The following is a 13125-nucleotide window of genomic DNA, read 5'->3' as shown; positions in this document are numbered from 1 at the left end:
TAGATTGTGCAAAACTACGTAGATGATGGCCATATGCTGTTTCTTTGCAACTATCTACAAACACATCCATCATACTGCATGCAAGATTAGAATAAATAGCCCCTACATACTTATGTATGCTTTTTAATTCCACCAGAAACATATGAATTAAAGTTTGAAGCCTACTGTGATGTTTATGCCGGAAGGTATTTTTGTTTTTCATCAAAATCTGTAACACTGTTGTCTCAAAACTCACTGAACAGAACACAGTCTAACTTTATTGTCCGACCAAAGCTGGAAAAGTCATACTTCTCCATGAAACTGTTAAAAAGCACAAGCATACATTAGCAGGAAATTACAATAGCTGTATAACTACAATATATGGTAACAACTGCAGATTACAAGTACTTTATGACAATGTGGTTAGTGTATCAGGAGAATTTAGACAGTACTGAACTAGTAAGAGCATCATGAGCTTTGCAGCTCGGCTGCAAAGCATGTACAGTGACATGCATATTAAACATCAGCACCTACAGTATGTTGTTGTCCAGGTATTGAAAGTCTCATGAGTGGAGCTGTCACTCCACAGACCAACTGTTTTTCCAGGAAGTCTTTAAGCGTATGTCTGAGGAACCAAGCTAATGTTAAGGCCACCTGATTATCTCATTTTCTTATCTGCTTCAGTCCTCTCTGAAGACAAACTTAAGTGCGAGATGATTTTCTGATTTCAAGTGCGATGTAAAACTCCAAGTAACATTATTTTTACAGAAACACTGCCAATAGAAAAAAAGCATAATTTTATGTCACGTTTTGAAACACCAAATATGCATGATGTGCACTTTGAGCTTCTAAGTGCTTTCTCCTCAGCGCCGTCTCCTGCGCCTGTGATCGACAGCCCTTCCTCGCCGTGGCCTCTGCACACTGCCGTTTGTGTTTGGGGGTGGATCAGAGGGAAAAGTGCCATGTACGTCCGGGGACGATGGTGCAGGAGCCACCGCCACAGCTGATTGATTATTCGAATGCTGGGTGACTTGTGGCTGCTGCTGTATTTGTGTTTGGTGCTGCTGTGACTGTGGCTGTACTACATGTGGCTGCTGCTGCTGCTGCTGCTGTTGTTGTAGGTGTGTTTGCAGTGGCGCTTCAATCCGCTGTTGTTGCTGCTGCTGCACTGGTTCTGTGTTTTGTAGCTGTTGCTGCTGCTGCTGCTGAGCTGGCTGTGGCTGTAAGTGCTGTTGAGATGTTTGTGATTGGTGTGCTTGTTGTACACGGTGTTGCTGTGGCTGAGGTTGTTGCTGGGCTTCAAGCACTCCTAACAGCCTTTGTAAGAGGACATTGTTTTGTTGTAGACTGACTGCTAACGCCTCTTGTGAAGCGACAAGTGTTCTCATGTCCTGCCTGAAACCTTCCCCAAACTCCCGCAGGCTCTTTTCTACCCGATTTCCCAGTTGAATTGCTGCTTCCCCTAGCCCTCGTAGCTCATCTTCAAGCCAGGAGCTGCGCGGAGGGGCTTCAAGAGGACCCTGCTGCGCTCCAAGTGAAGGCTGAGGACTACTGGGCTGAGGGCTGCCATTGAGGAAAGGTGCACTGTAGAGTGGGGAAGGAGGCAGCCATCGCTCTGATGGAGGGGGTGGTCCTATGCCCAGACCAAGTCCTAAACCCAATTTGTCTTCCATGCTGTTTTCTACTGGCTCGCACTCAGATTCTCCCATCTCTCTCTCACGCTCAGGATTGTCCTCATCTTTTTCCAGACCATCTCTCTCTGATCCTTCCACTCCTACACCTGCAAAAAAAAGATGTAAGCAGCCACAAATAGATATAAGCTACATCTATAGAATCTATAAAGAAATAACCAATTGGACAAATATTTTTTTACCTGTATCAGAGTCAGGGAAACATGGAAAACTGGGCTTTGGTCTGTTGCTTTGCTTCTGCCTGGCTTGTTGGAGCCTGGGGCTAGTCTGGGATGGACGGCCAAGCATCGAGGCTCCCCTGCTGGATGGCAGGTAACAGCTGCGATGGCGAGCGTCCGCTAGCCTGCCCCCGTTGCGTCTCTTCAGGTCATCCCAGCGCTTCTTCACCTCTCGGAGGGTGCGTGGGACCCTGGACACGGCGTTGACTCTCTCTAGGATTCCCGCCCAGATGCGCTCTCTCTCCCGCCGCCGCAGCCTCCCCGCAGGACCAAAGAGTTCTCCTTCACACCGAGTGACTTCTGACACTAACACCTCCAGCTCTGCTCCACTGAAACGACTCTTTCTTTTTCCTGCACCGCCAGCAGCCAGTGCAGCTGACATAGCTCTGTCTGAAGAGAGAGAGGTGAGAGAACAAAAAGGGAAAGGAAAAATATCAAGTGAAGCTAAATATAATGTGTGAGGAGGAGAAATGTGTCTTGTTGCCACTCTGCTAAGCCACAACATATTCAACTATTACTACTTTTGGAGAGGCATGGAGCATTAAGAGCAAAAGTTATTTTAATTTAGGTTAGTCTTGTGATTATATTGGAGGATTAAGTGTTCTCTTAGGAAAAAAAATAGTGTAGCTGTTGGCATAAATATGATATATATTGGTGCATATCCCGGCTCTGCTTTTCCACGCTGCTGATAAAATCATTTAATGAAATAATTCTGTGTGTGCTGCTCCCATTCGGAGCAGAAATGTACAACTGAACAAGAAAATACACAATCCGATATCTCATAATGATCTTAATCTCATTCAGCCTTACTTTGTTCAATGGACAGGAGGTCGTCTGAGGACATGCCGGGTGCCATGATGTTCGGATGCACCACTACCACGTTGAAGGGGAGTCCCCCTGGTAGCCCGCTGCTCTGGTCACAGCTACCCTCCGAGTCCTCATCCTCCCTGGGGAAGCCGTTTTCTGAGGCTCCCCCTCCAAAGGGTCCCTCCGGAGACTCCACTTTGATGTGCATGGGAGGTGATTGCTCGTACAGCAGCCCCCCCTCCTCGTAGTACTCAGTCATGGGTCAGATCTGATTTACAGCAGAACTGACTGGCGGGCCAATTCTGATACTGGCAGCTGCTGCCCCATTAACACAAGTTCAAGGTGTAGCTGAACCTACTGCTACAGGCATTGCAACTCTTCAGTATACTGTATCAGATTATTATGAACCTGCTTTGGCTACAGCTGCCACACTGATTTCTTAGGAAGTATAGAGCTAAAGTTTCCTTAAATACTGTTTTTAACAGTATGATTAAAATGAATCAAGTCATTGTTGCAGCTTATTAAGAGATACAATCATATTGTCTGATTAGAGCCTCACAATTAGAGACATGTATGGCTAGCTACAGCCACTTAAATCCATTTCTGTCATCTTTATTCACACTGATATGTTACTGAGAACATATACACACGGTGTAAACACACCTGGAGCAGGCTAAGAGCTACATCTACACGTCCAGCTGTTAAACAGTGAGATGCACCATCAAGGCAGAGAATCGCCTCCAGAGCTGAAATACAACAACAAAACACAACACTGCTTACAACCGTGAAGCATTATAACGTAGCTGTGTCTGTTTCTATCACACAGGTTGACTTCTATATTCTGTCGCATCGATGCGCATTTTTTTCTGCACCACATCCGCAATGGTTGCGCATTCCGCATACATTAGGTGCTGATCTTGCATTGGAGCTAGCTGCTAGCTAACAGGCTACCACAGTCTGAGGTGAAGCTGCCGCCTGAGCCGCCGGCGACAACTGAGCAGACACGACGAGAAAGCAGAAGCTGTTGTGTTTCTTACCTCATGATAGCTGCACATGGGAGGCAAAACAAAACCAAAACACAATTGGTGCAGCTGTTAGCTCAGCAGCCGATACACAAACCGAAGAGCGTCGCGCAGTATTGACGTCACCGAGGGGGCTATGTTCAGGACCAATCAGAGTTGCGAGACGTTGAGCAGATATATCTTTATGATACAGGTCCTACATTTTATCACGGTTAATACAGAGGAACTGATATGTAGGCTGAACAGAAGATTCATGGGAAGGAGCCTGGAAGGATATTGATAACTGTCTTATTGCTGCAACTCAAATTAATTAATTCAAATTAAAACTAGAGTCTTCAATCAGCTGAGCATGCACAAATATGACATTTGTCTCAAGGTAACACATAGAGAATAAAGTCTCAGATTATGAATTACTACTTGTTTGGTTTGAAATGAATGACTACAAACTCAATCCAACTTTTATTTTTGTAAACTCAGCACACTTTAAACCCTAGGATCATTTCATTAAATGAAACACCTCTGTCACTGTCAGACTTAATTTCTTTAATCAAGATTTTGGCTTCAGATTGTTATGAAAACAAGACAATTGTTAGTTTTGGTCAGCGGCATATCTTTCTGAGACCCGTGTCCTCATATGAGGACATCGCATTTTTGGTTCCCTGCACCTTGTACTTCATTTTGCTTAACTTAGACCTGTTGTCCTCGTACATGGACACTTTTTTGTGTCATCTAATGGTAGTAAAAGCACAATACACTAATCCATGCAAAAACAAGATAGCAGCCATCTCTGCCAAGTCAGTCATCAGCTGATCCTAACACAAAAGTGGACAAGGTACAAAACCTGATCACCTTTTATGGTTGAAACTTGTTTATTTATGATTAATAATGTTTGTAGTTTGACATGGCAACATATTCTTAACCAATTTTAGCAACAGTAACAAGCTAAGATGCTGTTAATTAGGAAGTAGTTGTTTGAGGACATTGGGAAATTATTATCGTCTGTTTGAGGACATTGAGACTTATCGTTGACAAGGTGTCGTTTTTTTAATACTTATCAGATCCTGCTGATCCCGAATAGCAAGGAGAAATTAAAAATGCAAACAAAAGTTCAGGTCTCAGGAGGATATGGTAGCAAGGATGGGCCCCAGTACACACTATTATGACGGGCCCCAGTGTCAGACTTTGCATCGAAACAGCAACTGCATATTTTATAATATTGTCACATGATCAAATACAGAATGAAACGCCTCTGTCAGGAAAGGTATAAATAATTGTGTTGTTTTAAATCTGGCACACTAAGTTTTTATCTCAGCATATAGAGCCGATTCAGGTCGTAAAACAATATCTAGATTATACAAGATGTAAGTGGGATAACATATTTTATGTAAAAGAAAAGTGGGAAAGTGAGGGAAACTTTGAAATATCAAAAGAGGAGAGGGAAAACGTAAATGACAAGCTATGGAAATCTGCCAACTCATTGTCTTGGAGAGAGTTTAACTAGAAAAATATGGTCAGATACTTTATAACACCAGCAACCAAACAGTCTAAGTTGAAACAGACAGCATGCTGGAGAGGTTTGGATGCATCACTACCAAACAGACTTTTAAATCTCCAGTTCATGTAAAATCACGAGTCATAGGTTTTAAGGTCCAAGTCAAAGTGGCAGTCTTTTTTGATTTTGTTAAATTGAGTCTAAAGTCATCAAATTTTTGACTCAAGTCTGAATCAAGTCCGAGTCATGTGACTTGGACACCTCTGATACTCATCTGTTTATGTTTAATGTCACTGCAATGTTATAATTATAATTAATGTAATAAAAATACAGCCTAAAATTAACTTAAGTGTAACCTTAAACATTACAAATGATGATGATCCACCTGTGTCTATTTTTTAATCAGTATTTGATATATATGTATTACCACTTCCATTTAAAGCATAGGTAGTAATATAAAGGAAGCAGGGCTGAGGCGGGTTTATGTATCTGTCATCTTAAAACTGACTGACTCATGGAAATCCATGTGTTTTTCTTTTTGACCATGCTGCTCTTTCCCAGGTGGGATAATATTTAATCATTGTGCAAGGAGCATGGAAAAATCCTTGAGAGAGAGTCAGATAAAGTGCAGTCTGCCTGTATATAAACCCACCGCACCTGCTCCTGTTGTGTGTGGACTCACAAGGTGCATCATGAAGTACTTCATTCTTCTCGCCCTGTTCGCTGCAGCCTGTAAGTTCTTGAATATTTTGTTTGTGGTGACAAAAACTGATTTTTTTGCTTGTGTGTTCATGAGTTTAAGAGGTGGGAAGGTTTGAAAGCTCTAGAAATAGTTACAGCTCACTGTGTGTGTTACAGATGCTGCTCCCATTGAGGATGACAAGATTGTTGGAGGCTATGAGTGCAGGAAGAACTCTGTGGCCTACCAGGTCTCTCTGAACTCTGGCTACCACTTCTGTGGAGGCTCTCTGATCTCCAGCACCTGGGTGGTGTCTGCTGCTCACTGCTACAAGTCGTAAGTGTTATTTCAGTTTACGTTCGACTGACTGTGCTGTTACAGCATAAAGCTGCTGGTAAACAGACGAGTTGCCTCATTACAGGTGTCACATGTAACCTAACCCTCGTGTCTCTCTCTGCAGCCGCGTCCAGGTGCGTCTTGGTGAGCACAACATTGCTGTCAATGAGGGCACCGAGCAGTTCATCAACTCTGCTAGGGTCATCCGTCACCCCAGCTACAACAGCCGCAACCTGGACAATGACATCATGCTGATCAAGCTCAGCAAGCCCGCCACCCTCAACAACTACGTCCGCACCGTGTCCCTGCCCTCCAGCTGTGCTGGCTCTGGCACCCGCTGCCTGATCTCTGGATGGGGCAACACCAGCAGCTCTGGAAGTCAGTAACACACTGCAGTCACATCTGGAAAATATTTTCTTACTACATGCTGGGTATGAATATTTACATGTATTGTCTGTCTTCCTCTCTAGACAACTACCCTGATCGTCTGAGGTGCCTGGATGCCCCCATCCTGAGCGACAGCAGCTGCAGGTCCTCCTACCCTGGACAGATCACCTCCAACATGTTCTGTGCTGGATTCCTGGAGGGAGGCAAGGACTCCTGCCAGGTACGAGCTAAAGTCATTATCACTGTTTCTTACAGTGGACACACCAAACGTCACAACACCTCTGCTCACATGTTGTCCTCTCTGTCTGCGTCCTATCAGGGTGACTCTGGTGGCCCCGTGGTGTGCAACGGTCAGCTGCAGGGTGTGGTGTCCTGGGGTTATGGCTGCGCCCAGAGGAACAAGCCTGGAGTCTATGCCAAGGTCTGCAACTACAACTCTTGGATTCGCAACACCATGGCCTCCAACTAAAGTCGCTTTACTAGATGGAACTTTAATCTGAGGCGTCTCTTTCTATGACAGCTGCTTCAGGAAAATAAACTATAACATTAATGTCACTCTCTGTTGTTCCTTTTTTTGTGTGTTGGATAAAACAGATTTACATATGTAGAAAATCAGCAGGAAGGAAAAGAAAAGAAACAGTAATCTCTATCTAAAATTAATAGAAAATAAATATATAAAAAATTAAATTAAATTAATTAAACTAAATAAAATTAAATCAAACTAAATTAAATTAAATTAAATTAAAATGGAGAAATCCTACATCAATATAAAAAGTAATAAATTTACTCACCAAAAAAAAAAGCTGCCACAAAATGAATACTTTTCCACAAATATATATATATATTTTTTTAAAAAGCTAATGAAATAAAAATGAAATTATATATGTTTCTGTACTTTCACAACTAAAATGCAGAGTTCAGTACTTGCCATTTATATTTCGGTTGTACAAAACAGTTAAACATCAGATTTTGAGAGAAACGACAATTGAAAATGTATTATTTCATAAATAAAGGTACATTTTTTATGTACCTAAGAAGAACATGCCACTTCACGCTACATCAGCAGAGCAAAATCATCATTACAGACCCCTCTCACCTTGTCACCAACCCTTTGAACTGTTGCCATGTGGCAGCCGCTGCAGAGCTGTCAAAACACGATCCACCTGACTCAGATACAGTTACTTTCCCACAGCCATCAGCACACTAAATAAATCAAACATCAAATAATGTTTACTACTGACATTTTGCCATCCACGAAGCACTTTGCTGCACTTTATATTTATCTATGTATTGCAATTTTATCCTCACTGAATGTCCTGTGTCTTTTGTTTTATGTTCTTTGTTGGGATTCATCACTTGGGTGTCACAGCTAATTTCATCGTGCTCCTATGCAGTGACAATAAAGGCTCTATAGATGTTGCTGACATCAGTAGAATTCTACATAACAACCAAAAGTTACTGGGCACCTTGGATGATAAACACACCTTGATTTCATCATGCACTGGATGTACATTTACAACATAATAAAACTGTTATTCAGAAATGTTAGGAATGTTGGGATATACTGGCATTGCCAATAACACTGATATTTAAAAATGGAATACTGATCTCATGCTAATAATACACCTATGATGATAAAGTGTAAATAATCCAGCACTTCTTATCATTTGTTTCTTTCCGTTCTCCCTTTATCTCCCTACCTCAGCACCACCTGGTTGCATTTTTCCATCCATTAAGTGTAATCTCTTTTTTTTTTTTTTTTTAAATACAATTTTGTACAGTTATGGTTGAAGACTCTCTCTCCACCTCCCTGCACTCGGGTTTTGAGTGTAATTTTTCTGCCAAAAAAGAGATATAACACAAAATAAACAAACTTAATGATGAACATGTCCAATAGCATTATTGTTTGTTTTTTTTACATTTTTCTGTAGGTATCATGATAATATTGTTATCCTGAATTCTTTTGGTCACAATAACTGTGTATTGAAGCCTGATCTCGTACCAGCCCTGCTGCATGTGTTTGCTTCTGTACACCAGCGTGACAAAAGAGGTTAATAATAAATATGAAAAAACAGAATTGTACATGTAGATTCAGTTCATGTGCCACCACAACATTAACAGCTATTTAAAAAACATTGCAAACAGCAACCAAAAAATATTTGAGCCCAAGTATTTTACTCCTTAACAACATATAGAAATGAACCGCATGATTAATAACGTTTGATAGTATCAACACAGAAGTAATTAGTTGTATTTTTGCAATTTTACTGCATTAAAATAGACAGTTTTTGTCAATCTGACATGATACAGGAGGATTAACAGGAGCCAGGAAAATAAATATCTTTAACTGGAAGTCTGAGTGAAAATACAAACATCATAAATGAAATAAAGACGGCTTACAGAAACTGTTGATATTAAAGTTTTGTATGTGGAAGTAATGGACAAGCCATTGACAAATAAACAGGCATTTTAAGGATGTTATAAACTGCAGCATGATTTCTCCAGTCATTTTAAACACATCAATAATGCATACGTTCCCAAACTCAGTGTACGTGACTGTTGGTTGGACTAAAGCTCACATTATCAACATGTTGGCTCTCGTCTTCCAGGTGTGTTTTCACACACGTTACTCTGTGAGATAAAGGTAAAAAATTGAAATGCGTGTCCTTGGCCAATCAGATAGCAGAGGGACAGAGTGGGTTTAAAAGGAGCTGCAGTGCAGCTGAGCTGACACCGAGGCTGAGACTGACTCCATCATGAAGGCTTTCATTCTTCTGGCTCTGTTCGCAGTGGCATGTGAGTATGAAGACTATACAGGTCTTACTTTTTAATGTCATTTTGAACATACTGTGTAAGAGTGAAAGGTTATTTACATTTTCTTTGAAATTTGCTGTCCTGTAAACTCATATTTAGGTACATTCTTTATTTCCATCAGATGCTGCTCCCATTGAGGATGACAAGATTGTTGGAGGCTATGAGTGCAGGAAGAACTCTGTGGCCTACCAGGTCTCTCTGAACTCTGGCTACCACTTCTGTGGAGGCTCTCTGATCTCCAGCACCTGGGTGGTGTCTGCTGCTCACTGCTACAAGTCGTAAGTGCAGACATTTGATTTGACATACATATATCAGGTCCACAGCCAAACTAAAACCACTTTTGTTGGTTCAAATCAACATTATTCTCTTTCAAAGTGCAGTGAAATCAGAAACACTGACTGCATCGTTACAGGTGCAGTGTCACATGTAATCTAACCCTCGTGTCTCTCTCTGCAGCCGCGTCCAGGTGCGTCTCGGTGAGCACAACATTGCTGTCAATGAGGGCACCGAGCAGTTCATCAACTCTGCTAGGGTCATCCGTCACCCCAGCTACAACAGCCGCAACCTGGACAATGACATCATGCTGATCAAGCTCAGCAAGCCCGCCACCCTCAACAACTACGTCCGCACCGTGTCCCTGCCCTCCAGCTGTGCTGGCTCTGGCACCCGCTGCCTGATCTCTGGATGGGGCAACACCAGCAGCTCTGGAAGTCAGTAACACACTGCAGTCACATCTGGAAAATATTTTCTTACTACATGCTGGGTATGAATATTTACATGTATTGTCTGTCTTCCTCTCTAGGCAACTACCCTGATCGTCTGAGGTGCCTGGATGCCCCCATCCTGAGCGACAGCAGCTGCAGGTCCTCCTACCCTGGACAGATCACCTCCAACATGTTCTGTGCTGGATTCCTGGAGGGAGGCAAGGACTCCTGCCAGGTACGAGCTAAAGTCACCATCACTGTTTCTAACAGTGGACATACCAAACGTCACAACACCTTTGCTCACATGTTGTCCTCTCTGTCTGCATCCTATCAGGGTGACTCTGGTGGCCCCGTGGTGTGCAACGGTCAGCTGCAGGGTGTGGTGTCCTGGGGTTATGGCTGCGCGCAGAGGAACAAGCCTGGAGTCTATGCCAAGGTCTGCAACTACAACTCCTGGATTCGCAACACCATGGCCTCCAACTAAATGGATGAATCGCCGAATGGGCAGCGTGTCCCACGTCCCACATGGATGACAAATAGGCTTTTAACACCAACATTAGTGCCCAAAGTCACTGTGTTCACACTGTAAAGTTGAGTTGTGTGTAATAAAACATATTTTCCATAATTTTTTTTGGCGTTTCCATGAATGCCTGTTTTTGAGACCTATAGAATGAACAGAAAGTTTATCATGGTAATGCAGGTACCAGGCAAACGTCTGAGTGTAGGAGTGGGGAAACAGGAAACAGACAACTTTGCACCCCCTTCAACCTCTAGCCTCTCGAAGTAGACAACCGCATTGTTTTCCATTTTCCTCAGAGCCTAGCAACCACCAACAACACTGGACACACTGCACTTTGTCTTACACAGTCGCTTTGGTTGTTCTACCATCCACCATTCCTGCTCCTGAGGACAGTTAACTGCAAAGAACTTAGACTGATACTTTTTGGTAACTTGAGGTTACGACTGACAGCTACCGGGGCAAACAAAGGCACTATCCTCTTCCTGTTGTGGATGCACAATAGTTCACACACTTCCTTTGCGCTGTAAATCAAGCCTTCATTTTCCTGGAAGGTCGTACCCAGTGGCAGACAGAATTGCATAGTGAAAGCGAGGCTTACAGGGACCAATCTAATCACAGATAGTGTCATTATCGTATAGCCATTACAGTGTACAATCAATGTTTACTTTACAATGACAAGTTAGGGAAGATACTTGTTTATTTCTGTGTGTCACACAAAGCTTAAAGCATTTAGAATAAAATAAAGATTTATGATAATCCTTGAACATAAATGCATTTACTTATTGCCATTTTTGGCAGGGCTAACACAACTCAATAAAATGAAGCTATATTCTGTATTTAAAACGTATTGTTAAGGATGTTGCTCACTGCAAATGTGAAATACAACACAACACACAACATTAACATGAAGAGAAGGCTGATTTCTCAGCTTTAGGAGAACTGCTCTTTGACGTTCTAATTTTCATTGGCATGAATTACAGCACAAAGAAATGGCTGATTCACAAATGTGGAAGTAGAATATAACATTGTCTGTATCTTTGTTTCCATAAAAGATATTCAACATAAATATCTTAAAAGACAAACATTTACAATGCTGATGTGATTTGTTTCCGTTTGTCACTGGTAATTTGTCTTGCAAAGTTTGAGACAGACACATTAAATCTCAGATGGCAAAACCAGAATCAATCTCAATCATAATTTTAATCACATTTTTACTGACACAAACTTTATGATGAAAGACTAATGTAAGTAAAAAAAAAATCTATTTTAAGACACATGAAACTGTACTTGAGGATGCATGTTAGATTTTTCCATTCCACCTAAAGAACATAGTGAGTAATATTTTGAAATTGTTTTGGTACATGAACGTTACTTTCATTTTCAAAAGTCTTACATGTTACTAATATGGTCTAAGACAGTCCAAAAATATTAGTAAACATGAATAACTCTCTCCCAAATCCAAAAACTAGTGTGTTAAAACTCAAATTTGTGATGTCATCAAGTATAAAATGTGGAGCTGCTGAATAGAAAGTGAATTGGGAAAGATGTTCTAGATGACACTGAGAGCACCCAGGGGAGTGTTCTCAGTATATGGGTAAGCTTTCTGTTTCATAACTGAGATCACTACAATAGACTAAAGCTCATTTGGGTTTAAAAAAGAAAACAAACATGCTGTGTGTCCATAAAATCAGTCTCCTGACTTTATAGCCTATGACATCACAAGTTTGAGACTTACTGCTGTTGTTTCTGGTTTTGAGAGAGAGTAGCTCATGTTCACAAATACTGACTGAACTTTCCTAGGCCATGGAAATAATATATTGGAATTTTTAATTTGGGTGGCGCTCCCTTGTAAGTGTGCGGCACAGACGCCACTCCAAATATAAACCATGTCCCACTCATTGTAGTGAAAGGAACATCTGATCAAAGTAACAACTTGTAAAGTCAAATTTTAGCTTTGAAAACAGTAACTCTCCAAAACGTGTCTCCCACTGTATAACCACCTTCATGTTAATTCTGATTGTCATTTTGATGCCATCTGCTGCTCCTGTGGATTCTAATATATGGACAGCACAGCTCTGTTGCCTCACAGCGAGAGGCTCTGGGTTGCAATCCACCAGCCAGCTAGGGCCCTTCTGTGTGGAGTTTGCATGTTGTCAGCGTGGGTTTCCTCCGGGTACCTCAGCTTCCTCCTACAGTCCAAAGACATGCAGGTTAATTGATGTCTCTAAATTGCCCGTTGGTGTGAATGTGAGCGTGAATGGTTGTCTGTCTCTATGTGTCAGCCCTGTGATAGTCTGGTGACCTGACCAGGGTGTACCCTGCCTCTCACCCAGTGTCAGCTGGGATAGGCTCCAACATACCCACGAACCTGTACCAGTAAGCAGTTACAGAAAATGAATGAATGAATGAAAACAAAGTTATGGGAACGTGGATTCCTGGTGTTTATCAAAATATTACAATACAGACAATTGTTGGA

The 13125-nt window shown here is 41.9% G+C and overlaps 2 protein-coding genes across 2 annotated transcripts; both read left to right on the top strand.

Annotated features, from left to right (window-relative positions):
• The first annotated feature begins 2704 nt into the window (after window positions 1-2704).
• LOC126392026 (trypsin-3-like) lies at window positions 2705-7166 on the top strand. Its single transcript, XM_050047133.1, has 6 exons — window positions 2705-2908; window positions 5771-5941; window positions 6068-6224; window positions 6349-6602; window positions 6695-6831; window positions 6931-7166. The coding sequence occupies exons 1-6, from the start codon at window positions 2707-2709 to the stop codon at window positions 7078-7080; spliced, it is 1071 nt and encodes a 356-aa protein (XP_049903090.1). The 5' UTR covers window positions 2705-2706; the 3' UTR covers window positions 7081-7166.
• A 2118-nt stretch (window positions 7167-9284) lies between these two features.
• Window positions 9285-10754, top strand: LOC126392027 (trypsin-3). The gene is made up of 5 exons (XM_050047134.1): window positions 9285-9407; window positions 9547-9703; window positions 9882-10135; window positions 10228-10364; window positions 10464-10754. The coding sequence occupies exons 1-5, from the start codon at window positions 9368-9370 to the stop codon at window positions 10611-10613; spliced, it is 738 nt and encodes a 245-aa protein (XP_049903091.1). The 5' UTR covers window positions 9285-9367; the 3' UTR covers window positions 10614-10754.
• The last annotated feature ends 2371 nt before the right edge of the window (window positions 10755-13125 follow it).

The sequence above is a fragment of the Epinephelus moara genome, chromosome 6 (assembly GCF_006386435.1).
Source record: "Epinephelus moara isolate mb chromosome 6, YSFRI_EMoa_1.0, whole genome shotgun sequence".
NCBI classification, from domain to species: domain Eukaryota; kingdom Metazoa; phylum Chordata; class Actinopteri; order Perciformes; family Serranidae; genus Epinephelus; species Epinephelus moara.
The sequence above is the reverse complement of the archived record's forward strand: the minus strand, read 5'-3'. Positions and strand labels throughout refer to the sequence as shown.

Excerpts from the sequence above, each read along its gene's own strand:
- LOC126392026 (XM_050047133.1), top strand. The coding sequence starts at position 2,707 with ATGGACAGGAGGTCGTCTGAGGACATGCCGGGTGCCATGATGTTCGGA. Across the intron at positions 2,909-5,770 it reads CACTTTGATGTGCATGGGAG|GTGGGATAATATTTAATCAT; the intron begins GTGATTGCTCGT and ends GCTCTTTCCCAG. Across the intron at positions 5,942-6,067 it reads CGCCCTGTTCGCTGCAGCCT|ATGCTGCTCCCATTGAGGAT; the intron begins GTAAGTTCTTGA and ends TGTGTGTTACAG.
- LOC126392027 (XM_050047134.1), top strand. The coding sequence starts at position 9,368 with ATGAAGGCTTTCATTCTTCTGGCTCTGTTCGCAGTGGCAT. Across the intron at positions 9,704-9,881 it reads GCTGCTCACTGCTACAAGTC|CCGCGTCCAGGTGCGTCTCG; the intron begins GTAAGTGCAGAC and ends CTCTCTCTGCAG. Across the intron at positions 10,136-10,227 it reads CAACACCAGCAGCTCTGGAA|GCAACTACCCTGATCGTCTG; the intron begins GTCAGTAACACA and ends CTTCCTCTCTAG.